The sequence below is a fragment of the Trachinotus anak genome, unplaced genomic scaffold (genome assembly GCF_046630095.1).
Source record: "Trachinotus anak isolate AG129_WGS33_773 ecotype Australia unplaced genomic scaffold, CSIRO_AGI_Tana_v1 ptg000012l, whole genome shotgun sequence".
In the NCBI taxonomy this organism is placed as follows: Eukaryota; Metazoa; Chordata; class Actinopteri; order Carangiformes; family Carangidae; genus Trachinotus; species Trachinotus anak.
The window spans coordinates 26,740,589-26,768,576 of record NW_027273863.1 but is presented as its reverse complement, the minus strand read 5'-3'; the positions used below and the strand labels follow the sequence as shown (position 1 = coordinate 26,768,576).

At 42.6% G+C, this 27,988-nt stretch overlaps 1 protein-coding gene and 1 long non-coding RNA gene across 3 annotated transcripts; one reads left to right on the top strand and one right to left on the bottom strand.

Annotated features, from left to right (window-relative positions):
- The first annotated feature begins 280 nt into the window (after window positions 1-280).
- Window positions 281-10,473, top strand: LOC139628577 (CYFIP-related Rac1 interactor B-like). 2 transcript variants are annotated; one of them, XM_071490350.1, is made up of 12 exons: window positions 299-420; window positions 645-733; window positions 5,670-5,743; window positions 6,118-6,239; window positions 6,655-6,760; window positions 7,240-7,376; window positions 7,508-7,585; window positions 7,778-7,894; window positions 9,215-9,294; window positions 9,427-9,553; window positions 10,111-10,181; window positions 10,273-10,473. In XM_071490350.1, the coding sequence occupies exons 3-12, from the start codon at window positions 5,671-5,673 to the stop codon at window positions 10,340-10,342; spliced, it is 981 nt and encodes a 326-aa protein (XP_071346451.1). In that variant the 5' UTR covers window positions 299-420; window positions 645-733; window position 5,670; the 3' UTR covers window positions 10,343-10,473. The 2 variants fall into 2 exon arrangements, with proteins under 2 accessions (XP_071346450.1, XP_071346451.1); XM_071490349.1 differs by lacking the exon at window positions 645-733 and having other exon boundaries at window positions 281-420.
- An 8,510-nt stretch (window positions 10,474-18,983) lies between these two features.
- LOC139629422 (uncharacterized) lies at window positions 18,984-23,866 on the bottom strand. Its single transcript, XR_011692971.1, has 3 exons — window positions 23,232-23,866; window positions 19,830-19,929; window positions 18,984-19,653 (listed from the first exon to the last, which is right to left on the bottom strand). It is a non-coding gene; the product is annotated as an uncharacterized lncRNA (long non-coding RNA).
- Between the last annotated feature and the right edge of the window lie 4,122 nt (window positions 23,867-27,988).

Sequence of the window (27,988 nt, the reverse complement as noted above, 5' to 3'; positions counted from 1 at the left end):
GTCACCCTGAGACAGTCAAAGACAGGATTATGATTTTAAGATCAGTTCTCTCACAGTTTTGACTCACTGTTTCATATTCATGACCTGTTAAGACCAAAAATATAACGTCTGTTGTCAGAAGTTTGCTTGGAAGGGTCGTGACTGCCGCTGGCCGGGCTGAGAACCGGGCCCCCGGGGCTCCGGCTGCCTCCGCCGGCCGAGCTGCGGCCGCCGGCGCCGCTGATTGGCTGCGCGCTCAGTTCCTCCTGAGGAAATCACTCCTTTTATAGTTAACGGAGCGTCGAGCGGCTGCTTTCCGGGTTCACACTCGCTCAGCATGTAGAGGAGGCGGACCGCCGGGAGACACCTGGACCACCGCGGACACGCCGGAGCCCGGACACACGGCATCGATCCGCAGATATCGATCAGCTATCAGTGAAGGTGAGGAGCTGGGGGAGCGGTGCGCTGGGCAGGGGGGGCTGTATCTGGAGGGGAGGTCGGCTCTCTGGGTGGATCCTGGTCTCAGATCAGACATGTCAGGTCCTGCAGACTCACCAGGAACAAAACTGCAATCTGACTTCGAGGTTCAAGGTTCAACTTCCCTTTTACTCCTGCTCAGACTGAGGCGAGCTGGGGCTCGATGCTCGGGTTTGTTTCTGTCTCAGATCAGATCGTTGAAACATCATCACGGCGGTTTCCTGAAGGTACGTGACGGCACCGAGAGTGTTGGTGTCTGCAGCAGGGAGGAGGCCAGGTAACCTACATTCACCCAGGGCGGCTGCCAGCGACCCCCCACTGCTGCACTGTGTACTTTACTGTGTACTTTACTGCTGCACTGTGTACTTATACTGCTGCACTGTGTACTTTACTGCTGCACTGTGTACTTTTACTGTGTACTTTACTGCTGCACTGTGTACTTATACTGCTGCACTGTTTACTTTACACTGCTGCACTGTGTACTTTACTGTGTACTTTACTGCTGCACTGTGTACTTATACTGCTGCACTGTTTACTTTACACTGCTGCACTGTGTACTTTACTGCTGCACTGTGTACTTTACTGCTGCACTGTGTACTTATACTGCTGCACTGTGTACTTACACTGCTGCACTGTGTACTTTACTGCTGCACTGTGTACTTTACTGCTGCACTGTGTACTTTACTGTGTACTTTACTGCTGCACTGTGTACTTATACTGCTGCACTGTGTACTTTACTGCTGCACTGTGTACTTTACACTGCTGCACTGTGTACTTATACTGCTGCACTGTGTACTTTACTGCTGCACTGTGTACTTTACACTGCTGCACTGTGTACTTACACTGCTGCACTGTGTACTTTATACTGCTGCACTGTGTACTTTACACTACTAGACTGTGTACTTGAGCTCTGTAAAGGCTGTAGCAGAGTTCACAGAGGTGAGGTGCAGCCCACAGACTGTTTACTGAAGTATCAAAACCACAAAACAATACAAAAAGAACTTTATTACAAGTAAAACAGCTGCATCCCTGGAATAAAAAACAGAACGAAGCCAGAACAACAGCACGGCTACGCAGCACAGTCTAAAATTAAATGTGAGAAGAGAAACTGGTCGTGTCAGAGCAGTGCTGTGTGTCTGACTCCTGCATGATGCTGCTGGACGGTGCATCATGTTCTGAGACTTCATGTCAGGTTCGGTGTCAGATCTGAGCGAGCCTCTGTCAGCAGACCGACCCACGGCTGCGTTCACTGCATTACCTTCTTTACTGAAGTGTGGAAAGTACAGAAAACTTTGCTGAATCTTATGGATGTAAGTAATTTGACTTATGCTCCACTTTGAGGAACAACAACATTAATTGCTTCGGCTCTATATCACATGATAATGTGCAGGTATATAACAGTATATAGGGTTCTTGCTCCGTGTGAGTACTTTTGATACTTGAGGATCTACTTTGAGCCGATCACACTTCTTCTTTCACTTAAATGAGATTCTGATGCTGCACTTCTGACACAGTATTTTTAGACTGTGGTATTTTCTGCTAAAGTGAAGCTTCCTCCAGCGCTGATGATGAGCACGTGAACCGTGTGTAAAGCTCCATATTTTAACTGCTCCATCAAAAACCATCTCAGTGTAGTTTTACATCTCCTCTCTCAGGCTTCTCTCTGGAGCTCTAGTAACAACAGGGCAGTCAGCCAATCAGAAGAGAGGATCTGAGCCTCTTGGTGACTGCTTTGTTGTGACATCACAAAGTCCCAGAAGTCCTGACGGCTGGTTTTAAGGCTCAGTTTCTGAATACAGGCTGTGTGCATTTCTCTGTGGACTGAGGCTTTGATACTTTCACAGTATTAATACAGAACCTAGACCTGCTTTATAATCACAAACACATGGACATCCACCTTTAGACTGTGTGGAGCTTTAAGGAAACAGAACTGTTCCAAGCGTCATGTGAGCAACACCAAGAAAATCACAGGAAATGAAAATACTCAACTGCGTGAAGCTCTGTACTTATAACAACAGTTTGTATTCATGACGTCCGTCTGTCAGTCCAGACAGAGACCATGTGGGCTGGGCCCGTCCCAGCACTGTGATGATAAGTGGATTTAAAGTGTTAGTTAAGATACTTGTGTTTGAGCTGCTGGTCGAAAAAAAACAGACATCTGATGTGATCAACATTGACTCAGGCCAGTTAACTGCCTTCTGATGGTATAAAGGCCAAACAATCAATTTATTGGCAGATTAATCAATAATGAAAATGATCAATCCCAGTGAACGACCGTCCACTGCTCAGCCACAGTGATGAGGATTGTAGCTCCGTCTGCAGCAGCAATCAGTCGTGATCACATGATGGCGTGGTGGACCTTCAGACTGGAGCTCCAGAGAAAATCAATCATCAGCTGTTCTGATAATCAATTAATTGTTTCAATCATGTTTCAAACAAAGAATGAGCTGGTTGTCGCTCGTGTACGGTGGCCCTGAACAATCAATTTGACAAAACATGCGCTACAAAATACACACAACACAACCAAAGACAGAGAAGGAAGTGTTTCCAGGGGGACACAAAAAACTGACGAACACGTCTGGGACGCACTCATTAACAGAAATCTGCAATAATGTCTGAGTCATGTGACATCGACGTCATAATAAACCAAACTAACTTCAAGAGTCACAAAGCATTTGACACCAAGTGAGTCTCAGCTGAGTCCGTCACTTTTTTGTGTCCCCTGGAAACACTTCTGTCGTCGTTTGTGCTGCTTGAAGCACGTTTGTGTCTTTGGTTGTGTTTGTTTTCTCTGTTTTCATCTGTGTCCTTAAGCTGCAGTGTGTTGACCTCTCAGGGCCACCGTACATGAGAGCAGATGAGTCTTGAGTTCCCAGCTGACGTCACTTTGGACGTTTTCATGAGCATCTTTCACATTTTGAATTGGTCATGAAAATCAGTGCAGCTCTGAATGGAGCCGGTTTGACTTCATCTCAAACAGCAGCAGAGCCCTTCACATCAGAGGAGGAGGATGCGTTCATGTTCCGCAATGTTTGGAGACGTTCTGAAACAGACATCTTGCCTTATAAACAATTTTCAACCCACTGTGACGTCACCCATTGGTTTGTGAGCTGCTGTTTTAAAGCCTCAGTTTATAATTTGGGCGTCACCATCTTGGTTTTTTGAACAGCTGAGCTGCTCTGTCCTCTATCGTGATTGTCAGGTACAGTCTGTCAATCACACGGTAGCCCCACCCTAATGCATCCCCTGCTTTATGGTCTGTTTTCCTCTGAATGGAGCATAATTTAAAAAACAAACATCATGTTGAGTTGAAGAAGACTTGAAACTAGAGACGGAGACATACACTCATCAGGGAAACGTTTCCTGAGGTAATAAATCAGAGAGAAGTGGAGACATTTTCACATAGACTTCAATACAATCAGACTGTTTACAGCCAGTGGAGTCGCCCCCCGATGGTCAGTAGATAGAATGAAGGTTTAAAGCTCTTCAGGAGTCGACGTCCAGGTTTATCATCAGTCTGTGGTTATAAATGAATGAAACACCTGAGTGAGACCTTTTCAGTTTCACACACATTTATTTACTGCAGCTTTATGTTGTGTAGAGACGCTGAGAAAACTCAACCTTTAAAACACAAAATGAGTTGGAATCAGATCATCTCACATATAAAAAGACTTTTAGAGTTTTTTTGTTAAGTTTTTCTGTTGTATTTAAGTGAACTGTGAAGTTGTATTTTGAATTATTTTCACTAAAGATCTGAGCATGTTTACAGGTGCCTGGGTTCAGACTGGAGGATGAACTGTGGGAAAGAAACTTGAATCCTCTGACAAAGGTTTATTCTCAGATCTTTTATCTTATATTCTCAGATTCTCATGTATCAGTAAAGTTCTCAGAGACTGACATGGATGAAGTGTAAAACCTGAGCAGTAACAGAAACATCTCTCACATGCAAGGATGAAAAAGATTGGATGAGTGGGAGGGAGCTCCTTTAAATAACCTTGTAGTGACCAGGTGAACTCAATCAGGTCAATGAGGGGCGGTATGGGTGAAAATGAGAGCCAATCAGTGATGAGGACAGGAAAGGAAGTGAGGCAGGTGAAGAGAGGATGAGGAAAATGAAAGAAAGGCTGGATGTTGGCTGTAGTGCGTCTACGTCACACACACAGCAGCAGAATAAAGACATTGTTCTGCTGTGTCGTCACATCGTGGTGTTGTGGTGTTTGGCTCTGAGAGGAAATGTGTCTCTGTGATGAAGACACAGAGGCTGGTTGTGTTGTTGTGTTTCTGTGTGTGTGTGTGTGTTCTGTGTGGTGCTGTTGTGTGAGCTGTCTTACCTGACCTGAGCTCAGTCTGCTTTACTTCCTCTCTTTTAAATTTAGCCCAAACTTTCAGAGACTTCATCACTTCCTCTTTCACTGCTGGTAACGAGCAGACGCTGATCCCAGGTCAGCGTGCAGCTCAACGCAGCCGCACAGCCTCACACCTCCATCTTTGTCTTTGTTTGAAACGGAGGCAGGTTAACGAGACGGTGGAAGCAGAGCAGCTTGAAAAATCGAATTTCTGAGATAAACCCCTGTCTCTGCACCGTAGAATTTTTTTTTCTCTTGTCTTTTATTTTCTTGCCTGGAGTTTCGTCGGCCTCAGAACGTGTCGCTCTCTTTCTGTCACTTGCTGCCTTGAAGGTTGTGCGTTTGTATTTTTAACCAGTGCACAGCACTGTTGAGATATTTGTGTTTGTGTGTGGGCGCTGGGCTTCAGTCGAACCTGTGAAGGTGCAACTTCTTCACTGAGCTCACTCTCAGATGGAAACTATAATTATATATAATAATAATAATTTAATAAATATAATACAATTTAAAAAAAAAAAAAAAAAAAAAATCTGCATTTAAACACAGTCAGTAACTCCTGCCTCAATCAAAACAATAACAAAAGAAGGTGTTGGGTGATGTTGTGAAGCAGTGTGGGATCATGGGAGTTGTTGTCTCCTCCTGGTTTGGATCCTTCAGTGTCAGTGGTTCAGGAGGTCAGAAGTCCTGACGGCTGGTTTTAAGGCTCAGTTTCTGAATACAGGCTGTGTGCATTTCTCTGTGGACTGAGGCTTTGATACTTTCACAGTATTAATATAGAACCTAGACCTGCTTTATAATCACAAACACATGGACATCTACCTTTAGACTGGGTGGAGCTTTAACACTGTTCGGCCTGTGTGTTGACAGGATGGGGAACCTGATCAAAGTGTTAACGAGAGACATCGACAATAATGGAGGAAACTTCTTCCTGGACTTTGAGAGTAAGACACACACACACACACACACACACATGGATTGAATTATAGTGAAAGTAAATTATTCCCTTGTTTGCCGGACCCCATTTTGAGAACAGGCAGAGGATCTTTGACCTGTATGAAAAGTGACGTACATATAAAGTTTCTGGGATTTTAAATTATTTCTCTGTGCACGCTCAAACAACGTCAGACAGAAATCAAACGTACATATAACTCCCCCTCCGTTACCCAGCATGCACGGCTGCTGCACTGCAGAGCGAAGCAGTTAGCAGCTGTGCACAAACAGAAGTGGAGCAAATGTGTTGGGGCTGGACTGGGAGGGTGTGTGTGTGTGTGTGTGTGTGTGTGTTTGGACTTTGACCTTGGGCGTCTCTTTTCAGACGCTCAGCCCTCACAGTCAGAGACGGCGGTGTGGGAGAAGGTGAGCCAGGTGCTGACGGAGGCCAGGGTCATCCTGGACGACCTGCAGGCATACAGAGGAGCAGGAGAGGAAATACGACAGGTAACACAGATCCAGTCCTGGTCCTGGTCCTGGTCCTGGTCCTGGATTCAACACTGACACTTTAAAAAAAGATCTAAATCTAAAATCCTTCATCTGGATCAAATATAGAGCAGAGCAGCTTGAAAAAGTGAATTTCTGAATTTAACTCTTGTCTCTGCACAGTTGAATTTTTGTTCTCTTGTCTTTATTTTCTTGTTGCGAGTTGTTATGATGCTGATCCCACACTGAGGAGTCCAGTGTCAGAAAAAGAGCATTAAGAAACATGAACAAGAGCACACACACTGACCCTGCGTCTGATTCAGGCTTCTACTGTGAAAGGATCAGAGTGTGTGAATGTGAATTTTCAACAACAGGAAACAGCCAACACCTCTGTGTGTGTGTGTGTGTGTGTGTGTGTGTGTGTGTGTGTGTTCAGGCTATCCAGAGTCCTGGTGTGGAGGGTGTCCAGGAGAAGGCCTGGTCAGCTGTGCTTCCTCTGGTCGCTAAACTCAAAACCTTCTACGAGTTCTCCCAGAAGCTCGGTAAGAACCTGAACACAACACGTCAGACCAAACGGTGCACGTGTCACAGGAAGGGATGAACTCACAGCCTGTGACAGTGGATCAGTCCAGTATTCTGGTCCTCAGATGATACTCTTATATAGTTTTGCTGCCCCCCTGATCTCTGCAACACCATCAGGACAAAAATTCAATTTCAGAATTTAGTCCTGATCTTCTCTGTGGAGCAGGAGTGGGATCAGATTCCTGCAGCTGTTTTTTTCCGCAGCTGAATCGGCTGAGATCAGCTCCTGTCATTCAGACACTGGATCACTGAAGGAAACGTAAAAACAGGAGGATTCTGAATGAAGTTCTGCAGCGATAAGACACAAACCACAATAACTTCCTGTTGTTCTTAGAACACCTGTATGCCCCCCCCTCCTAGTGCCACCCTCAGGACATACTGTATGTGTAAGAATAGATCATAGACAAGTCATCACAGTTTTATCTCGATGCCCCTCCAGAGTCCAGTCTGCAGTGTCTCCTGGACGTCCTCACCAGCTCTGGTTCGACTCCCACTCAGCATCTGGAGCAGAAACAGGCTCTGGCTCGTCAGTTCGCCCACATCATGCACTTCACGCTGCGTTTCGACGAGCTCAAGGTCGGCACCTGTACCTCTTCCTCCTCCTCCACCTCCTCCTCCTCCATCTCCTCTTCCTCTTCCTCCTCCTCCTCCTCCTCCTCCTTCTCCTCCTCCTCCTCACGCTCTCTGTTGTGTCGTCTCTCTCTCAGATGACCAACCCTGCCATCCAGAATGACTTCAGCTACTACCGCCGGACCATCAGCCGCATGCGGATCAACAACCTGTCGGTGAGACACACACACCTCTGACGTCTGTCAGCTCCTCACTGGAGTTTTAAATAAAGTTCTGAGTGTTTGAACAAAAGCTGGATACGCAACCTGAAGAGTTTCTGAAGGCAGAACCCATCCCTCCCTTAGGGTCAAAGGTTAAATCCCCTTAACTGACCACCGGGTTGCCATGGCAACCTGTTACTTTTTCAGGCCGACGCAGGGAACGAGGTCAACAACGAGCTGGCCAATCGGATGTCTCTGTTTTACGCCAGCGCCACACCGATGCTGAAGACGCTAAGTGACGCCACGTCGAAGTTCGTCTCAGACGTGAGTTCGTCCACACATGTTTTTAATGTATTCTATTCATTCATCTGTTTATTTCATTGATATCTATTCATTCTTTCATCTATAACACAGAGCATCACAGATTAGAAAGCGTCCGGATCAGTTAGTTCGTCGTCATCAGGATGAATCTGTCATGGTGTCGTGTGATGCAGGTTTCAGCCTGTAGGTGTCAGTGTTCAGCAGCAGAGCGCAGTTCTGATGAAGCCGGAGGTTTTCATCAGCTCCTTCAAACTCCCCTTTTTCTCCTGCTTTGACTTTACAGACAGAAATAAAACCTGAAGCAGCAACAGTTCAACACATGTGCAGCACATCTGTGCACTCAGCTCAGTGTCGTTCACATGAAGCTAAAGTCATCAGAGCTTCCTCTGGATCAGTGGTTCTCCACCTTCTCTCTAAGATGTTGGTGGCCCACATCCGACCACATAACAATACGGAGGCTAAATAATGCCTGCTGTTTGTATTTGAATGATGACGACCGGACATCAGCACTGAACTGAAACATGAGGAAACTCAGTTTCTCTTTTCAGTTCGACAGAGGAGAGATCACTTGTTCATTCACCATCTGTCTCTTGACTCTTTGCTTTTAACTCTTCCTGTTTCTAACCAGATATCCAGTTTGATTCTCCAGTTTTTGCCATGGATGTGATCTTCTGTGATGTTCCTATCACTGGCTGATCACAGTGACAGGCCTTAATATGAAAAAGAACAGAGGAAGAGTTTTGTTTGTTTGATTTTAAAGATGATTAAAAAATGGTATTTACAGTGCACCGACAAATCATTTGCAAATATCTATATTTAACCCACTTGCAACACTTGCTTTTCATACGACTTTTAAATGAGCTTAAATTACATTTTTTAATACACAGTACATTATACATCAACATTATATACTTATCATCATTTTTTTTCTTTCATTGAGACATTTATCCATATTTTAGTTATATTTCTATTATATTATGTATTACAGATTTCCTATTTTTATTTCATTACATGCATTTCTTTGCTATATAAAGTTAGCATGTTATATTACTGAACTCTCAGCAGGAAACACTGCAGATTTTACTCCACTACATTTGTTGCAGATAAATGTTTTAAAGACAGATTATCTGATCAGTATAAAAACAGTTTGCTTCTGTGTCGCTGATGAAACTGTCCAGGGGTTTATAAGCAGTACAGTCGTGAAGCCGCCATCACTCCTGTACTTTAACCTGGAGTATTTTTACTCTGTAGTACGGGTACTTTTACTTCATGAGACTCTAACTTGTTGTGGTTTTTGATTGAAACTTTATTGTCCCGCTACAGAATCCAGACGTCCCGATTGAAAACACGACAGACTGTCTGAGTACGATGGCCAGTGTGTGCAAAGTGATGCTGGAAACACCGTGAGTCCTGACGTGTTCCTGAATGCATCATCATCATCATCATCATTATCATCATCAGAGCCAGCATCAGCCCTCACCCTGACCCTGTGTGTGTGTGTGTGTGTGTGTGTGTGTGTGTGTGTGTGTGTGTAGGGAGTATCGCAGTCGTTTCACCAGTGAGGAGACGGTGTTGTTCTGCCTCCGTGTGATGGTCGGCGTCATCATCCTGTATGATCACGTTCACCCGGCCGGAGCCTTCGTTAAGACCTCCAATATCGACGTATGTTAATGAGGCGCACACACACACACACACACACACACACACACACACACACACTCAAACTGAGGATGTCCTCTCTTTAAAGATGTGTCACTGTGGTTTTTTGAAGTGGACTCTGGTGGAAACCAGTTGTGTTGCTTCAGCTCAACAGTTTTTGTCTCAGCTGCAGTTACAGCTGTGGCTCAGGAGGTGGAGCAAGTCGTCCACTAATCAGAGGGTCGTGGTTCGATCCCCGGCTCCTCCACTCTGATGATGGCTGCTCCACCAGTGTCTGGTGTGTGCGTAGACTGTGTGTTTGTAGAGTAAAGCTCTTTGAGTAATCAGATTACTCATCAGAAGGAATCCGGGGTCCTGTTGTCCAGCTGCAGGTCTCAGGTCTGTAAGTGGTCTCTGGCCTGGAGATCAGGCTTCTGCACATGGATCTGGTCTAGTTATCCCTGTTCTGCTCAGCTCAGGTCTGACAGGTCTCTCTGGGTTCTGGACTCTGGAGTCTTTGTGAGTCTTGTCTAGTTCAGTTTCAGGGTGAATGAAGTCTGTTTGTGTTTGGTCCTGCTCAGATGAAAGGCTGCATCAGAGTCCTGAAGGAGCAGCCGCCCAGCAGTGTGGAGGGATTACTCAATGCTCTCAGGTCTGTAAACCTCCTCACAGTCCTGCAGCACATCACAGAAACACATGAAGAAGAAATCTAAACAAATGAACCCCCCTCCCTCCCCCTGCAGGTACACAACCAAACATCTGAACGATGAGACTACCTCCAAGCAAATCAAAAACATGCTGCAGCAAAATTAAGTCGACGCTTGTTTTGTAGTGTTTTGGTCCAGATTTCAAAAGAACTACTGAACAAACCTTTAGCTAACATTTCTTTCTTTAACCTCACTTGTTTTTTATTAAATGTTTTTATTGTTTTTTTTGTTTTTTTTTTTTTAAAAAAAAAGGCGGTTCATCCAAGAGAAGATGGTGTAAAAATCAGCTGTAGTGCTCGAGCTGCATTCATATCAAGTCGGATTTACAACAACTACAATCTGATCAGTGGGAAATTGTGTTTATTATCAACAGGAGTACAGCTGAACTCTTCTGCTTCCTGTTACAAATTCCCAGAATATGTCACGTAAAGAAAACAACAGTTAATTAACTAAAACTGGCCTAGTGTGGTAGACTCCTGTTTCAGCCAATCGGAGATGCAGGGTCGGGTTGTTGTCTGTAACCATGAATCTGGTTGATGGATTAAAAAAAAAATATAATAATAATAATACTTTTATTTTTATAGCACCTTTAAAAACAGAGTTTACGAAGTGCTTTGACAATCGAAGAAAAATGCGACAGGACAAGAGACAGCAGGACAGAAAAAAAGGTAAAGTTAAAGAGGGAAGACAAACTATACCTCAGTATAAATAAGGACAGACAGAGATAACGTATAGAACAATAAAAGGACAATAAAAAGACGACATCACATTAAAACAAGTCTATAAAAATGGGTTCTAAGTCACTGACTCTGCCTCTTCAGTCGATCCAAATTCGAGGAGTCCTGATGGCAAAAGCAGGGTCACCTTTAGACTTAAGCCTTGACTTTGGAACGGCCAGAGGGGCCCGGCCCGAGAATCTGAGACATAAACGTAAGCTGTGTCCCATTTCAGGGGCCTCATACTTCAGAGGAAGCCGTGGTGTGGCCCTTCATAGTTGTCGTAGGCCACGCAGGCTGAACTGAAGTGAGACAGTCTAGTCTACGGAGGATTTTCATTTTGTGTCACCAGTTGTCATTATTATTTTATATTAATGAATTATTATGATTATTACTATTAGTAATGAATGAGTCCTGGGATAGGTTTGGCCATGAAGGATCCACCCCTTGGATCTTTTGTGGACACATTCATGGGACAGTCTAGTTGCACCACAGCCTCAGAAGGATGCGGATCCTGATGCGGGACACAGCTCTAAAGTCATCACTGGCGTCCTCAGGTCCTGCTGCTGCAGCAAACAGAGCATCGTCACTGACGGCAGCTGGATCTGTTTTATCTGAGAGAAACTCTCTAGACTTTTCCAAAGACCGTTGGTCAGTCAGTTCGTTGTACTTCTGATGTGACGTGAATGCAGCTTTGGCAGTTGTTGACAGCTCTGATCTGTCAGCTGCTGTTTAGTTATCTTGTGTGGTTTGATCACTGCTCCAGCCCCTTTTCCACCAACAAGAACCTTAGTCCAAGAACCCAGGAACCGCATTGGTCAAACACAAGCTCAGCAAGTGCTTTTCAACTGCATGGTACTGTGACGTCATCTTCAACGCATCACAGTCATGAACGATGAAGGATATTGAAGGGAAACCAAGCAAACGTCTGCTCCTCCTCATTGACCACATGTGGTTTTGCAGTTGCCGTAGTAACAGTATAGAAAAATAACAGATGTAGGAGGCCACAGTGAGCAGTGAATAGTCGTTTGGTTTGTTCAGAATGTCCCGTCTCGAACAACGATAACGCAGTAGTGACGGTTCTCTCTGACCAATCAGCAGCTCGCCAAGAACCTCGTCAGAAGTGAGACCAAAAAAGTTCCAGGTTCTATCCACAAGTTTTGACCAATGGAAAACCAAAAAAGGCAAGTCTGGCCATTACCATGCAGCAGAAAAGGGTTTATTACAACTTGGGTTTTATTTTTGTTGCCACTCATGAATGTCTGTTGGTGATGGAGCCTTTTAGCCCCAAAATAAAAGCTGAGCTCATGAAATGAATCCATCATTAAGATTTGATCCGTTGGGGCAACAAGAACCAAAAGTGATGGCTACTGCTGGAAATATAAAAATAAAACCCAAGTTCTAAAACACATTTGTTTTTTCTGAATCCTAAATGTCACCTTGTAATTTGGTCTGCAGAAAAGCAGGAAAGCAAACGTGCTCTCAGACCACTGAACGTCCACAAAGCAAACGACCCAAGTGCTTGTTCATCTGCGTGCAGCCTGCAGAGCTGATGCCTCAAATGAGTAAAATTAGGGACCTTTTGAATGTGTGACGTCGTGGTCATTTTTACAATAGAAACTTTTGGTTAAATGTCTCTGGATCTTGGAGCATCGTGCGACCTGCAGTTCATGCAGTGTTCCCTTCTCTGAAACCGCTCGCAGCCTCGCAGCAGTTCCTGGGTGTTTGGTTGTTTCTGGGTTCTTCTGGTGGAGGACGGACGAAGCGTTCAGCAGCACCTTCCTCCTCACAGGACGAGATGTTAGGTGTCACTAACATCTGGTGAAACTTTGCTTTTGACCATCAATCAAACATATTCTCATTTCAGATTGTTCTTAAAGTCAGTTGTGTTTGAGTTTCCACAGTAGTTGACTGAGCTGGTGGATGGTCGGAAATCCACCTGAAAACTGATGATATGATCTGAAACATGGTACAAAAGAGGAGGTTTGCACACTGTTGAGCTCCCAATAAATCATTTTGTTCTCTTGTTAGGCAACGTTTTGATCTACAAGATCTACCTAATAAGAGAATGAAATGTGTGCAGATCTCCTCTTTTATATCCTATAGTGACTGATTTTTGTCTTGCAGCTGTGCGTTTAGTCGCTCTTCTGAACGAACTGAAACATGGTCAGCAGGAAAGTTAAGTATTTGTCGTTTTTATTATTTTAGTTTTTGGGGCTAGAACGTGTAAAAACAGTGACAGCACTGTAATAAAGTGGCTAATGAGAAGGGTTGGGGATTAGCTATCAGAAGGAGAACCACTGTGACGAGGGGGATGCGGTACTGAAACGAGGGAAACCTCAGACTGATGTGGACTTTAGTTTTCTCGACGTCTGAACTGATGTGATCAGTGGGACTGCTGACTGGAAACGTGTACAAGCTTTTTATTTTGCCGTATGTTAATGCTGCAGTGCCAGGGATTGTGTGGCATTAATTGTTTTTAATGATGTTCGTTTTGGCCGAATAAAGTTTTTACATTTTTAAGAAAAATCTGCGTCTGTTTGATGATGAAGTTCTGGCTCCGAGACATCATCTGATCAGACCAGGCGACACAGTTTAAAATGAAAACTACAGCCACAAAGAGAACCTGTCTGGACTTATGTCTCAGAGGCTCCTCGTGTTCTTCTGTGTTACACAAAGCAAATTTATTTTCCATCAAAAGATTCATGTTAAACTTCAGTTTGGTTTAAAAGTAGGTCAGTGTCTGCTCCAGATAAATTACAGACCAACATGTGCTGAAACATTAAAGTAATGATTCTGTAAACGACCTTTGTTTAAAATCTGAATTTCAATTTAACAGTCTGAGGTTTTCTGCTGTATCAGACATGAACAGTCATTTCAACAAGAATGAAAACAACCACGGTGTCAGTTCAATTTTTAATTCAATTTCATTTGTATAGCGCCAAATCATAATATACATTATCTCAGGATTATCTCAGGACATTATCCCAGAAGCCCAACAGTTCCCACAAAGAGAAAATAAATAAATAAAAATAATAACTAATGAAACAAACAATCATCAACAACAACAACAATAAAATAAATAAATAATGGAATGCAGTGTATTAGTTGTACCTGCAGAATGAGGACAGAGAGGAGAAATCAGCAAACAAAAACATCCCATAATAAGCAGTGTTGTGCTGCAGGAGCAGGAGAAGAGCTGAAGACAAAGTCAGTCTGAGTCATTCAGCGTCTGGTTTGATTCTTACCCACAGGACAGAGCACTTCCTGTTAGGATTACAAACTTCCTCCTGGGCAGCGGTGGACTGTGGAGTACCACAGGGATCTATTTGAGGCCCGCTCATATTCTTCATTCTATGGTGGTGATGCACTGGAACAACTGCCTGTTATATACACTACAGATACTAAAAACTGAGAGATAAACCACAGCATCCTCAGACGTCAGAGGAGAAGTGACAGAAACAAAACAGGAACGATACGCAGCAGATGTACAAACTTCCTCCTGCAGATCCTTTTTATGATGCTCCCTCCGGTTTTAGAAACATTCCCTGTGTCTGCTGAGCCAGATATCCATGGAGTCGGCTGCGTCGTGTTGTGGCCGCTGCAGAACTTGGCTCTTTAAGTTGTATTGTTTTAGTTTGCATCTGAATAGCATGGTGGCCCTGAGAGCTCAACATGCTGCAACTTAAGAAAACAGACAAACTGAGCATCAGTTTGACAACACATGCACTGCAAACACTCACAACACAATCAAATACACAAACATGCTGCAAGAAGCACAAATGACAGTGTGTGTTTCCAGGGGAAAGTAAAAAGTGATGAACCCAGCTGGGACGCACTTACACGGATTTGTTATAAGCAGTGGTTATGGGCCCCTCCAATCAGCATTCATCACCAGTATGTGATAAATAATTTGACACCAATGAAAAATGTACAAATCTAAACATTGTTTTTCAATTCCACTTGTTTATGTTAAGAGGATTTTCAAAATATAAATATAAATATCAATAAAAACCTAAATGAACAACTTCAAAAGTCAAAGTCAAAGTCAAAGTAGCTTTATTGTCAATTTCTTCACATGTTAAGACATACAAAGGAATCGAAAGGACGTTTCCCACTCTCCCGCGGTGAAACATATCAAGTGCACACTGCGCAGGCACGACAGATAAGACAAGAAAATAAAAATAACTAAATGAGATACGTAAACTTCAGTCACATTGTGAAAAGCTCCACATTATAAGGCCACAGCTCCTCCTGAGCTGGTTGGACAGACGTCCTGAGAAGGTGAAGTCCTGGATGGATCAAAGCTTTGACAGCTGGACAGAGTGACAGGACGTCTGTCTCAGGTTCTTCCCTGCTCTGGTATTTCTGTGCTACTCATCAGTTCAGTATATATTTGGCTCCTGAGCTCCTCGTCCCTGTTTCCACCTCAAATGCAGAACTTGTGATTAATCACCGTCTCTGTTTCTCTCTCAGTGACAATCTGAGTGTTTTCTGATTGTGGAGCAGTTTATGTCACTGTCGGGTCTCTGTTGGTATTTTTAAGTCCTTCTGAGGACTCATCTTTTTACTTCTGCTTCTCAGTCTGCACACACGTTCACTGACGACAGGACTGTTTTCGTCTGTGTTTCTCTTTGTCTTCATTTATTTATCTGAATCTGTTTGTTTGGCTCCTTCTCTTCCTGATCATATCAGAGTTACAGTAAGCTGAAAGTTTTGAAGTACACTGCACCCAAAACACACACACACACACACACACACACACACACACGGGCTTGCACTTGTGTACCTGTGAGGACCCACACTGCTCCCTGATCCAGGCCAGGGGTCATTTTCATGCAGACAGTTTTAAATGGTCTGTTTTGCTGGTTCACATGCATGTTCGCTGCATGTGCATTATGGGTCACGTAGGCCCCAGGTTTTGACAAGGAACATGAACCTGGTTTTCTGGTTCTGCTGCATATATTTGTTAAACTGATCTGAACTGAGCTGTTTTAATTTAGGCACAAAGGAGTGAGAGCAGCTGAGCCTGAAAACAGTGTTTCAGCAGCAGCCCACATCCTGCTGAAGAGACCTGTTGACTCCACTGTGTGATCATTGTGCTGCTGTTGAGCTGTATTGTGTTACACAGAGATGTGTTCCTGTTGTGTAGCCTGCACTCATTAATATAAATATAATGGACAAAATAATAGAAAAGCCTGCTCATGTAACACAACACAATTCAACAGCGTCAGAAATGACATCCTCCGCAAACACAAACTGAACACGAGAAGCTTCTCGAAGAGGATTTATTAAGACTGTTAATCAGACTGACTCAGCTTCAGCTGGGTGTTCCTAAGAAACTGCCGACTGAGTGTATATATAATCAGAATCAGTAACATGTGTGAACTTCACCCAGTTCATGGTACTTCCAGCAAAACAGTTGGAACAAATCATATTATTGTTTCAAGGCCTTTTGGTAAAAACCTAAACCTAAACCTAAACCCAATCCTAAAACTAAACCTGAACCTGAACCTAAACCCAAGCCTAAACCTAAACCTAAACTAAATTTGTATAGACTCTATAAAACAAGCTAAACTAGAATAAACTAGAATAAACTAGAATAAAACAGGAGAATACGAATTACAGTGCAGTGTGAGGTGGGAATGAATAATCCCAAATTTAATGTCATACAAACAGAAAGGTGTTAAACTGTGATTTGAAAGAGCTGAGATTTGGAGCAGAGCTGCAGTTTTATGAGCACTGCTTGTTCAGGTTTTAGTTTTGACTCTGGGGACAGAAACTGGACCTGTTCCAGATCAGCTGGTCCACAACGGAGCAGCACGTCAGACATGAGATATGAAGCACTGCAGCGTTTAGAGCCAAACAACAGTAAGGAACTTTTTAAAACCGCGTCTGATTCCACAAACAGTGAAACTCATGTGGGTCCTCAGAAAGATATGAAAACACACACATACACACACACACACACACACACACACACACACACTTGTACTTCCATCTTTGTGAGGACTCTCATTGACATAATGCATTCCCTAGCCCCTTGCCCTAACCTTAACCATCACAACTGAGAGCCTGACCCTAACCCTGACCCTAACCTTAACCTAAACCTAATTCTAACCATAACTCTAAAACCAAGTCTTAACCCTCAACATGTGATTTGAAGGTGTCTCAAAAAGTGAGGACCGGCCAAAATGTCCTCACTTTCCCAAAATGTCCCCACTCTGTTAGTAAAATACTTTTTTTGGTCCTTACTTTGTAGCAAGTACAAGTACACACACACACACACGCAGACACACTCACACACACAAAAACATGTGGAATGTGCTGCTTCCCGTCAGCTGTTATTCCCACAAATTACTAGTTTCCAAAGAATGTGGAGAGAGAGAGAGAGAGAGAGAGAGAGAGAGTGTGTGTGTGTGTGTGTGTGTGTGTTATTTGATAACCTTATTTCCAGCTCAGTCTCACATCAGTTATGATAACATTCTTCCTCACTGGTTTCATCGCTGAGATTGTGGATCGTGACGACAACAGGAACCACAGATTCTCAACTGAGACCAACAAAACCACAAAACCAGAGGATCTGAGGATCTGAGGATCTGAGGATCCAGCTGATGATTCAGGTCCAGATTTGTCAGCTGAATCACTCGACTCTTGCTTTCAGCTGTGTCACTGAACACAGAGCGGAAACTGCAGCAGTGACTACAATTTGAAGAAAATCTGATTTTCTCTCAACATCATGAGGAAAAGTTGTTAAGTTTCATATTTGGCAAGTAGCTAAATGTTGATACTGACGTCCTCCAGAGTCTCTACAGCAACCAAACAAAAAATCTAAAGATAAGAAGAAGGTGAAAATAACCCTGAAGAGTCTAAAGTGGCTCCTCACAGTCACCTTGGAAAACTCTGACTCTGATTTCATCCAGTCACAACATTTGTCCTTAAAGTTTTTCCACCCTCCCATTGTCAGTTTCTCCTCCGCTGACTCATCATGGACAGTAAATACCTCTGAGCGCTCTGGTCCTGTCTGACTCAGATCTGTAGGCCACAGTCACCACAGCACTTCATCACCACTCACACAAACCGCACCGTTACCCCTTCAAATAAACGTCTAGATTAAATTAAATATATTATATTAAATATCTATATTAAATATTCTATATTTTTATTCTCATCAATAAATCCCATGTTCAGAGACGAACCAACATTTATCGTCTCCTGCTGACAGGTCCTGTGTTGTGTCTGATCCCTCTGAGCCTCAGCACTGAAACAATTAAAACACATCAGTGACTCACACTGTTGCACTGGGTGACATGTTCTTTCATCACCATGACACACACACACACACACACACACACACACACTGTGGTTTATTTTGACTCTATCACTTACACCATCCTGCCGTCCCAAATACTTTAAACAGCACCAAATGTTGTTTAATCCGCCGCTGAAAATAGTCCCCAACAAATGCTCTACATACAGTGAGCAGCTGTTTCATTAAATTACTGAAACTTTTTTTAATAAATAATGAGTAAACAGTCAGTCAGGTAAGTAAACAGCTGTTAATGCTAATGTTAGCAATAGCAAAAACTTACATATGGCTCCTTTAAGACGACTTTAAAACGAGTGCCATGTCCTGAATGGACAGATGACAGATGTTTATGATCAGAAAACAAAAGAAATGAAACAGAAACAAACCAGAAAACAAACTAAAATCTGAACAAAACAACACAAAACATTTCCCTCCTATCAGAGTCTGTAGCCTTTATACTGTTCAGAGGGAATATTAATGTTGTTAGTGTTTCAGTGTCAGTCAGCACAGACTTAAAAGCTCCGTATTTTACTCTTCTGTGGTTTATCTGAAGTGTTGATCTCCATCAGAAGATATATCAGCCAATCAGAAGAGAGGATCTGAGGCTCTCCTCTGATTGGTTGATTGTTTTCTGAGTGATCCAATAAAAATATAGCAGATTTCAGGTAAACACTCAGAGAAACCAAATCCTGTAAGGCTTGGAGTGTGGCTGAGGGTGGTGACTGCTTCATTGTGACATCACAAAGTTCCAGAAGTCCTGACGGCTGGTTTTAAGGCTCAGTTTCTGAATACAGGCTGTGTGCATTTCTCTGTGGACTGAGGCTTTGATACTTTCACAGTATTAATACAGAACCTAGACCTGCTTTATGATCACAAACACATGGACATCTACCTTTAGACTGTGTGGAGCTTTAACCTGCAGGAGCTTCTGAAAACTGCTGTAAAGACGTCTGCAGTGCAGAAACAGAACGAATCACCTGTCAAAGGACTGTTACGGATGTTTGTCCGATGACGAGGAGCTCAGGCGTCTGACAGGAGAACGTGAGGATGTGACTGATTTTATTATTATTGTTTTACTTCCTGTAATCAGGGTCACTTTCCTCTCTCTGCGACTTCTCACTCTGGAAGTATTGGTGATGTGTAGTTGTGACCTGATGAGTGAAAAACATGAGAATCAACATCTCTACTGGAAAATTCACCTGATGCATGTTACTGGAAAAAGAGAAAATATTTTTTTCATTTATTGTTTTCTCGACATAACAAAACTTTGAGTACGGCCTTTGTCAGCTTCGGTAAAGACGAGACAAATCATCAGTGTGATGCTTGTTGTGTCCAACACTTTGGTTGTGATGGAGACTGCAGCCTGTGGGGGGCGGAGACTTCAGACGGATCCTGTGGAGAGGAAGTGAAGGTGAACCTGTTCATCTTATCATGACCGAAGGGTTAAATACAATCTTATCTTTACAAGAAGTGTGTGAAGATTAGCTGTCCAATCTGCTATAAACTCTGTGTGTGTGTGTGTACTCATTGGATTCTAGGAATTCACCTGTGTTTCAGGTGTGTCTCACCTGAGATCAAAGAGAGAGGAAGTTGGGGGCAGTTCTTCTCTTTTTTTCTTTTTCTTAAAAACAAACATCTGCTGCTACAGTGCGACAGCTTGGCCACGCCCTGTTAATGACATGTAGGTAAACTTTATTTATAAAGCGCCTTTTCAAAGCAGCGTTACACAGTGTTCACGTGTTTCATCAAAAAAAAAAAGAAAAAAAAGAAAAAAGGTTAGAAATATTTTAAACCCCACTTTAAAAATATACCTCACACCTGATCCAGTCCCATTCACTGATGAAGACCTTGAGATGTGGTTAAAAGTATGAAAAAGACAGCGAGTGGACCTTGAGTTAAGATTATTTTACAGCAAGAATGAACCTACAGTACACAACAGTGTGAAAACTGCCCGTGAAATGAAGTAGAAGAAGCAAAAATGGGGGAAAAATGACCTACAGTGTATGTAACTATATCATGGGATTTCTAACAGTTCATGTGAAATATCTGGAAACCTCATTTTCCAACAGAATATAAAATTTTAATGAAATGTAAAAAAAAATTCATGTTTATTCAGCGGTGACAAATTCATGTCTTGTTCAAATGGGAAATTTTCATGTTTTATTTAAATGTGAAAAAACTGATTATAATTTCTACTTATTCTTTCTTTCTTTTTTTAAAATAAAAAAACAGTTTTAACAACACTGTTATTTGGAAAACAAGATAAAAAATTGAAAATTGATTTGTACTGCATGTATTAGATGATGAAAATAACTATTCCATAACCATAAAATGACAGAACTGTGTAAAGAAAAAATAACGGTACTTAATAAAATAACGAATGTACTAAATATTTACCAGTGAAAAAGTCAAATAAGTTCACATGAGATTACACATGCACATGAACTAAAACATATGTATCTTAACTTATCTGCACATTCCATAATGAAATGTAACTGAATTCAAATTAAAAACTGTCATTTCCCTGTGTGTGATCAGGGTACGGTTGCCTGCAGGGACAAACAGTCAGTAACGTTTCCACAACTGTTGAGATAAAGTCGAAGCCACAGATATTTCACGGTTCTGACTCCAATCAGGTCAGTTATTATTAACCTGTCAGACATGATTTCCTTCACCTGTGGCAGTTAAAAATAAACCTGAGTGTGTTTTTTTATCATCAGACACAGATAATGAAACGCACACATGGATCAGCTCTCTCCACCTACTTCCTGTCATCTGCTCCAACTTTTATTTTTTTCACACAGCATCGCACAACTGCACTGTTAATACAATGCATTCACAGTACACAAGCTCACTCTTATGCTCCATTTTAATTTATTCTGTTTATTCTGTTTTTATTTTTTTGGTTTTTTCTTCCTTATTTAAAGGCAAACATGTCGAGAATATTTGAAGAAATGCAAAAATTATCCAGTGCAATTTATTTTCTGCAAATTTGCAATTAAGTATAAGGTCTTGGAGATTCTTCACTCAAGGTTCACTTGCCCTTTTTGAAGCTTTCAGTTGAGTCTCATTGTCTTCAGCAGAGTTTCACCATGTTATGTGGTTTTCCTAAGATTTTTGTCACTGCTCTGGATGTTTCCCATTCAGACTGCGTCCACACTGACACATTTTCATTTTAAAACCAAAACAGTCCAAAATCAGACGAGCATTTCAGCTCCGCATCAGAAATAGTCTCCTAACACATCTGGAAATGAAGTGAAAGACCAGTCATGTTTTTCCACACTAAACAGAACATGGCTGTCCACATACTTCTGGCCATATACTGTACCTTAAGTGTCTCTAAATCGGAAATAAACCTTAATTTTCACACGCACACACACACACACACACACACACACACACACTTGTACTTCTATCTTTGTGAGGACACTCATTGACATAATGCATTCCCTAGCCCCTTGCCCTAACCTTAACCATCACAACTGAGAGCCTAACCCTAACCCTGACCCTGACCTTAACCTAAACCTAATTCTAACCATAACTCTAAAACCAAGTCTTAACCCTCAGCATGTGATTTGAAGGTGTCTCAAAAAGTGAGGACTGGCCAAAATGTCCTCACTTTCCCAAAATGTCCCCACTCTGTTAGTAAAATACTTTTTTTGGTCCTTACTATGCAGCAAGTACAAGTACACACACACACACACACACACACACACACTACTGCCCATATAAGGAGTTCCCTTCCTCCTGGTCGGAGGATCAGTACCAGAGTGAAGCAGGAAACCGCTCCTCTGTTTGACTGATAACGCTGCTTGCCATTGTGGGTAAACAGGGGACACATGTGAAGCTTTATCAGCCCAACGGGTCGAACCGTCAGGTGTGGAGTTTTACTTTTAGTCTCTGTTGGTTAACCAGCCAGCAGCTGTCTGATTAGATTACACAAAAACTAACAGGACTGTTTCCTTTTCATGTGAAGTGCTGCAGCCTCAGAGACTCACACCCCCACTGCAGTAACAGTACCAGTACAACAGTGTACAAGTCCTGCATTCTGCTTAGGTAAAACTGCAAAAGTGTTGACAGGTGAATGTCAGGATTTGCTCTGAAGTATTATATTTTATTGCACGATTATTAAAGTGTGTAATGTGAATCATTTTTGCTGTTGCATTGTCAGTTACATTAAAATATATATTTTTTTAAGAGAAGATACTGGAATAAAATTCAACCCAGCAGACTCTTAAAATGTAAATTCATATCAACAGCAACATAATAAATGTAATATTTACAGCACCTGTTGTGTGTGTTTGTTGTTGTTTTGTGTCGATTATTAGCTGGAATGTCCAAAATGAGGGCCAGACCTATAATCTGGACTATTCCTGACTGACTGACTGACTGACTGATCATATTTCCACTATTGGTCGGCGAGTGCTTCGTCACTGAGTTGGAGTTTCTGGTGCAAACAGGTTCTTGTTTCCAGCTGCAGTGTTGCTACATTCAGAGAGAGGTTCAGTACACTGAGCCTGAAGTGTTGTGTTAACATGTAATGCAGTAACTCTAACAGGACGACATGCAGCGACCGATAATGAGGCTTTGTACTAAAATCCAGCTGTGACCAGTTGTACAGATCGAACAGAGCAGTCAGACATGAAGAGCTGCCTCTGATAAAAGTCTGTGACGTTCTGGAGTCAAAGTCAATAAACACTCAGCTGTTTTGTGGGTCCAGATGGAGGCTGAGCTCTGTGAGAGACACAATAACAAAGATATTCCATCTCTTCTAACTTTGACTCTGATCATCTTACAGTGGATCAGCTGAATCACAGCTCAGTCTGTGTCTTTAACTGATGTGTTTGTTGATTCTCGACGTTGTGATGATAAAATCAGGATTTAACCATAGCTGGTTCAGACAGATACAAGGTTTAGACCTGGTCTCGCTTTTCTTGTTTTGTGTCTCCCACCACAGGATACCGACTCACCTCAACTTGCTTTTGGTATCAGGTTCTTTTTCCGCTGCAGCTAGTAGTCCCTTGATGTGGCGTTGTTACTATAGCGACAACGGATGAAGCTATCGTAACGTCATCTTCAACGCGACACATGAATCATGGAAGATACTGAAGGGAGAGCAAACACCTCCTCAGTGACCACATGTGGTTTTACAGGTTGGTACCTGGTCCCAGGTTCTACCCACAGGGAGTCGAACTGGTACCTGGGCCCCTACGGCGACCGTTTGAATCGTGACTGTGGTTGGGTGGATAACATCCAGTTCACCTCAAGGTTCTGCACCAACAGTTAAAACTGGTTTGTTTTAACGAGGACCAGGTTTAGTTGCAGAAGCCGGGCCAGCGTTAACCTTGATGTGCTGCTCTTTGTTTGGGTTGGAGGCTGAGAAGACGCTCAAGGTAGAGAATATTCTTTTATCTGCAGGAATAAAAGAGTTTGAAACACATCTGAAATCAATATTTAAATCGTGTGCAGCGTGAAACTACATGTACATTTATCTCCATCACGCAGCAGCAGAGCAGTGACATGGTGCGAGGGCGAAGTGGCCTTTGAAACAGACGCTGGCAGAAACTCTCTCATCTCACCTGAGCTGTGAAATGTCAGAGAATAAGTGACGTCAGAAACCACAGCAGATGAGGCTTCTCAGAAAAACACTAGGTGGTACGTTTGAAGCTCAGGAAACGCTTCAGTATTTTTAGGTTACTGTCTTCCTGACAAGTCTTCATGAGCTGCTGTTTGATGCTCTTCAACAAAATAAGTTTTAAACCTGGCTTTCATGTTAATTCTCTTCAGCTCTGTGCTGTCATGAGCAGAAAAAAACATCTGCAGTGATGGAGACAAACAGTTGGGTTTCAGTCTATAGCACAAATTAGAATTTCAAGAAAACAGGCAAAAGAAAATGTGAATTAAGGCACATTTCTTTCCACTGCTGCTGTGCAGATATTATTTTTAGTCTGTTGAGTCAAGAACCACTGAAGAAGAAGACACAGTGAGATAAAGAGCTGTAAAGCTTAAACAAGGAAACCATGTGGAAGACATGATGGAGGACTTTTCTCTTTGTTTTTGTGATGGTTCAATATCCGCAGGTTTTTTTTTAAATTGAAAATGTGCGTGAAAACAGGTGGAAACACACCTGATAAAAACAGAAGGTACAGCTGAGGTCCCAGCCGCTGTGTATACCTGGAGCCTGGGATAAACCTCCAATCAGAATAAAGTAGAAACTTCATCTCTTGTGATTGGTTTGAACTCTAAAGATGTTTATCTTTAAAGGTCCACACAGTCTAAAGCAGGGGTCGGCAACCTTAAACACTCATTTGGACCCGTTTCCCACAGAAAAGAAAACACCGGGAGCCACAAAACCCTTTTGACATCTAAAATGAAGATAACACTGCATATATCGTTTTTTACCTTTATGCTATGTATAAAAAAACTACAGTGTGTTGCATTTATGAAATCAATGAACTGCTACAGAGAAAATTAAATTTTATTTCTGCTTGCAACAAAAACATTTTGAACTCTGAAAAAAAAGACGCTTGGTTGAAGGTTACTTTCAAATAAAATACTCAATGTCTATTTGAGTTCTCTTCGTCTGCAGTGAAAGCAAATGAATCTGCCCACGTAACATTAAAAGTTCTGTTTTCTTCAAAAACTTTCCTTTTCTTGGATTTATCCATGCTTGGCCTACCGGGGGTCGAAAAGCTCAATAAATCACGTGCCGGCAGGTGTCCCACATCGGCGGTTGTGACGCACATTTTGAGCGACAAAAAATTAAACACATTTTATTTTAATGTTACAAGATCACCATAATCTTCAAATTTAGAATAACATTTAAAATACTAATGAACTAAAATAAAATAAATTTAAATTAAATACTCATTATTTATTTTCCAAAGCCACAGGGAGCCGCAGCAGAGGGATGAAAGAGCTGATGCGGCTCCAGAGCCGCGGGTTGCCGACCTCTGGTCTAAAGGTAGATGTCCATGTGTTTGTGATTATAAAGCAGGTCTAGGTTCTATATTAATACTGTGAAAGTTTCAAAGCCTCAGTCCACAGAGAAATGCACACAGCCTGTATTCAGACACTGAGCCTTAAAACCAGCCGTCAGGACTTCTGGAACTTTGTGATGTCACATCGAAGAATGCCCGGCCCGGCCCACCTGGACAGGATGTGGTTTCTCAAGAGAATTTTTCCACCTCTGTCAGGTGGAAGAACTTTTTGGTGACATTTGAAGGTTTTTCTGAAAACAGCAGCAGGTGGACAGAAACCCTCCCACAGCGTCTGAGTTCCCGTCAGTCGACCATCGAGCTTCTTCTGGGCCCAGAAATGAGAATGTGATGTTCACATGCAAACACGCTCATTTAAAAGCTTTTGGCCAAACTGCATTTTTGAAACTGGGAACTTCCAGAGGCAGAGGATCAGGAGATGTTGTGAAGCTGTTAGTTTTCCCGCTCTACAAGTGATGGAAAATGCTTTCGACTCAGGCTTTTAACAGACATTGGTACCAAATATCAAAGTGTCGACTGAGTTCACGGTTTTGCAGAAGTTGTTTTGCTGCTCTAACAGTGTGGAGGGTGGAGGGAGGTGGAGGGGAGACCCCACTGACTCACAGTTTTACTCACACATGCTGATTTCTGCGTCTTTTGACATGTTTACACTTTCCATATTTAACAGCACGTTTCTCTTTGGCCTCAGATTTTTTTCCTTTTGATTGTTATGTTGAGAGGAAACTCCCCCCTCAGACTCCCTGTCCAGTGACATTTTTGCAGGAAGTGTTTTATTTTGTTGACAACAACTTTACAGCAGGACAAAGTAAAATTAATCTAAATCTAATTTCAGTAATTTCCTCAAACAGCGGCTCAAACAAACAGGAGGAGCATTTGTTTCGTTTGGGACTATTTTCAGCAGTGGATTAATCTACATTTAGTGCTGTAGTGAGTATTTGTTGCAGCAGGACGATGTGTGTGTGTGTGTGTGTGTGTGTGTGTTCATGGTGTCGCTGCTGAAGCATTTTGATCAGAATTTCTACTATTTCTGACTCACAGGTTCATGAGTTTGTTTTCTTGTCTCTCCGCCCTCGCAGCAGAAACACTCATCTGTCACTCAACAGCTGTTACGTCTGTGGAAACCCGACAGCGAGCTGCGCTGTGGTCGGCAGCTTTCTCTGTCGGTGGTCTGCAGACACAGAAAGATTCACTTTCCACTCAGCGTGGGGGGAAACTTGACACCCGGGAAAACCCTGCTGCAGAGGAGGCCGGGTGGAGGGTGGGTGGTGCTTGGGGGGATACCATCGTAGTGTCCCCAGGGAGCTCAGCAGGAAGGGTGGGGGAGTACAGGGCTGCAACTCACAGAGAAAGGTTTCTGTTGTGACACAGTTTAATGTGACCTGTGTTCACAGCTGAGAATTTGCCTGTTCGCTCTCTGTAGGTGAGTTTGAATGGTTTTTCAGACACCAGCAGGAAACCCAGAGCTGCTGCTGTGGCCAATCACATCACTGAGGTCAGTGAAGATGACATGATGGAGCTGGAACCAGAGGGAGATGTCAATCAAACAGTCCTGGGAAAGAGGTCTGAGTGAAACACCAGTGGGGGTGAGAGACTGTGAACAGAAACTAAAGGGGAGTTTTTTTTTTTCTTTATACATGAGAACATTCGAGCTGCAGGAGCCTCCTCCGGAGACTGCGAATATCATCAATCACCGACTATTTATGATCATCATCTATGAAATGTTTCAGTCATTTTCCAAATAACATTATCAAACAGTTCACTGGGTCCAGGTCCTGAAGCGTCAGGAGTCAAGACTCAAGATCAAGATTCAGAATATACACACATGAAAATAATAATAAAGGTAACACACAAACACAAGTCGAGGTAGCGAGGTCACAAAGTGCAGATTGGCAGTTGGGTAGTGACTGACAGAAAAATTAGATAAATAGTATAAATATAACTAATACACAGTGTAGTTAAGCATTAAATTGCAGTATACTGCAGTATAGTTGCTAGTTTTTGCACGGATTCAAAGTGTGTGAATAAATAAATATGGATGTGCTGGTTTTCTTTGCTGTTGGGTCATTGGACAGAGGAATCAGAAGATTTTCTTCCATTTTCTACCATTAAATAGAAAAAAAGTATCATCTGAATAATCAAGACACTAATCAGCAAAGACAGCTGTTGGTTGAAGACTGAATGTTGACGGTGATTTGATTGAGATGTTTTTGCTCAGTGAGTTCAAGTGTGGTCCTTTGGTGCAACGAATGATCCACCTGCCGAACGAGTGGAGAGAGGGATTCACCCTCTGGAGACCACGACCGTCTGTCTGCTCGCTGTTGAGATATTTGTCTGTCAGATGAATGAATGTAAATATAAAATGTGTATAATATCCACAATCAAACTTCATTATATTTGATCTAACAGCTGCAGATCACGTGCCAGAAGATAAACTACAACAGCTTCACATTAGATCCAGTCCAGACTAAGGTTCAGTGAACGCAGCAGCAGAAGGTTCCTCACTGTTTGCCTCAGTCTCTGTGTAAATGTTCCTGTGCACAGACGTTAACAAAGACCTCGACTCTGCCCTGCAGCCTGTTTTACCGACTCTCACTACGCTGCCACATTCTCTGTGACAATTGCATCCAGGCTGATTTACATGCTAATGTTTCCAACAGTTAAACAGCTCCAGGGCAGACGGCTGTTTGCTTTACCCAGAGTAACCTTCAGCAGAGGCTCCCACCTCCCTC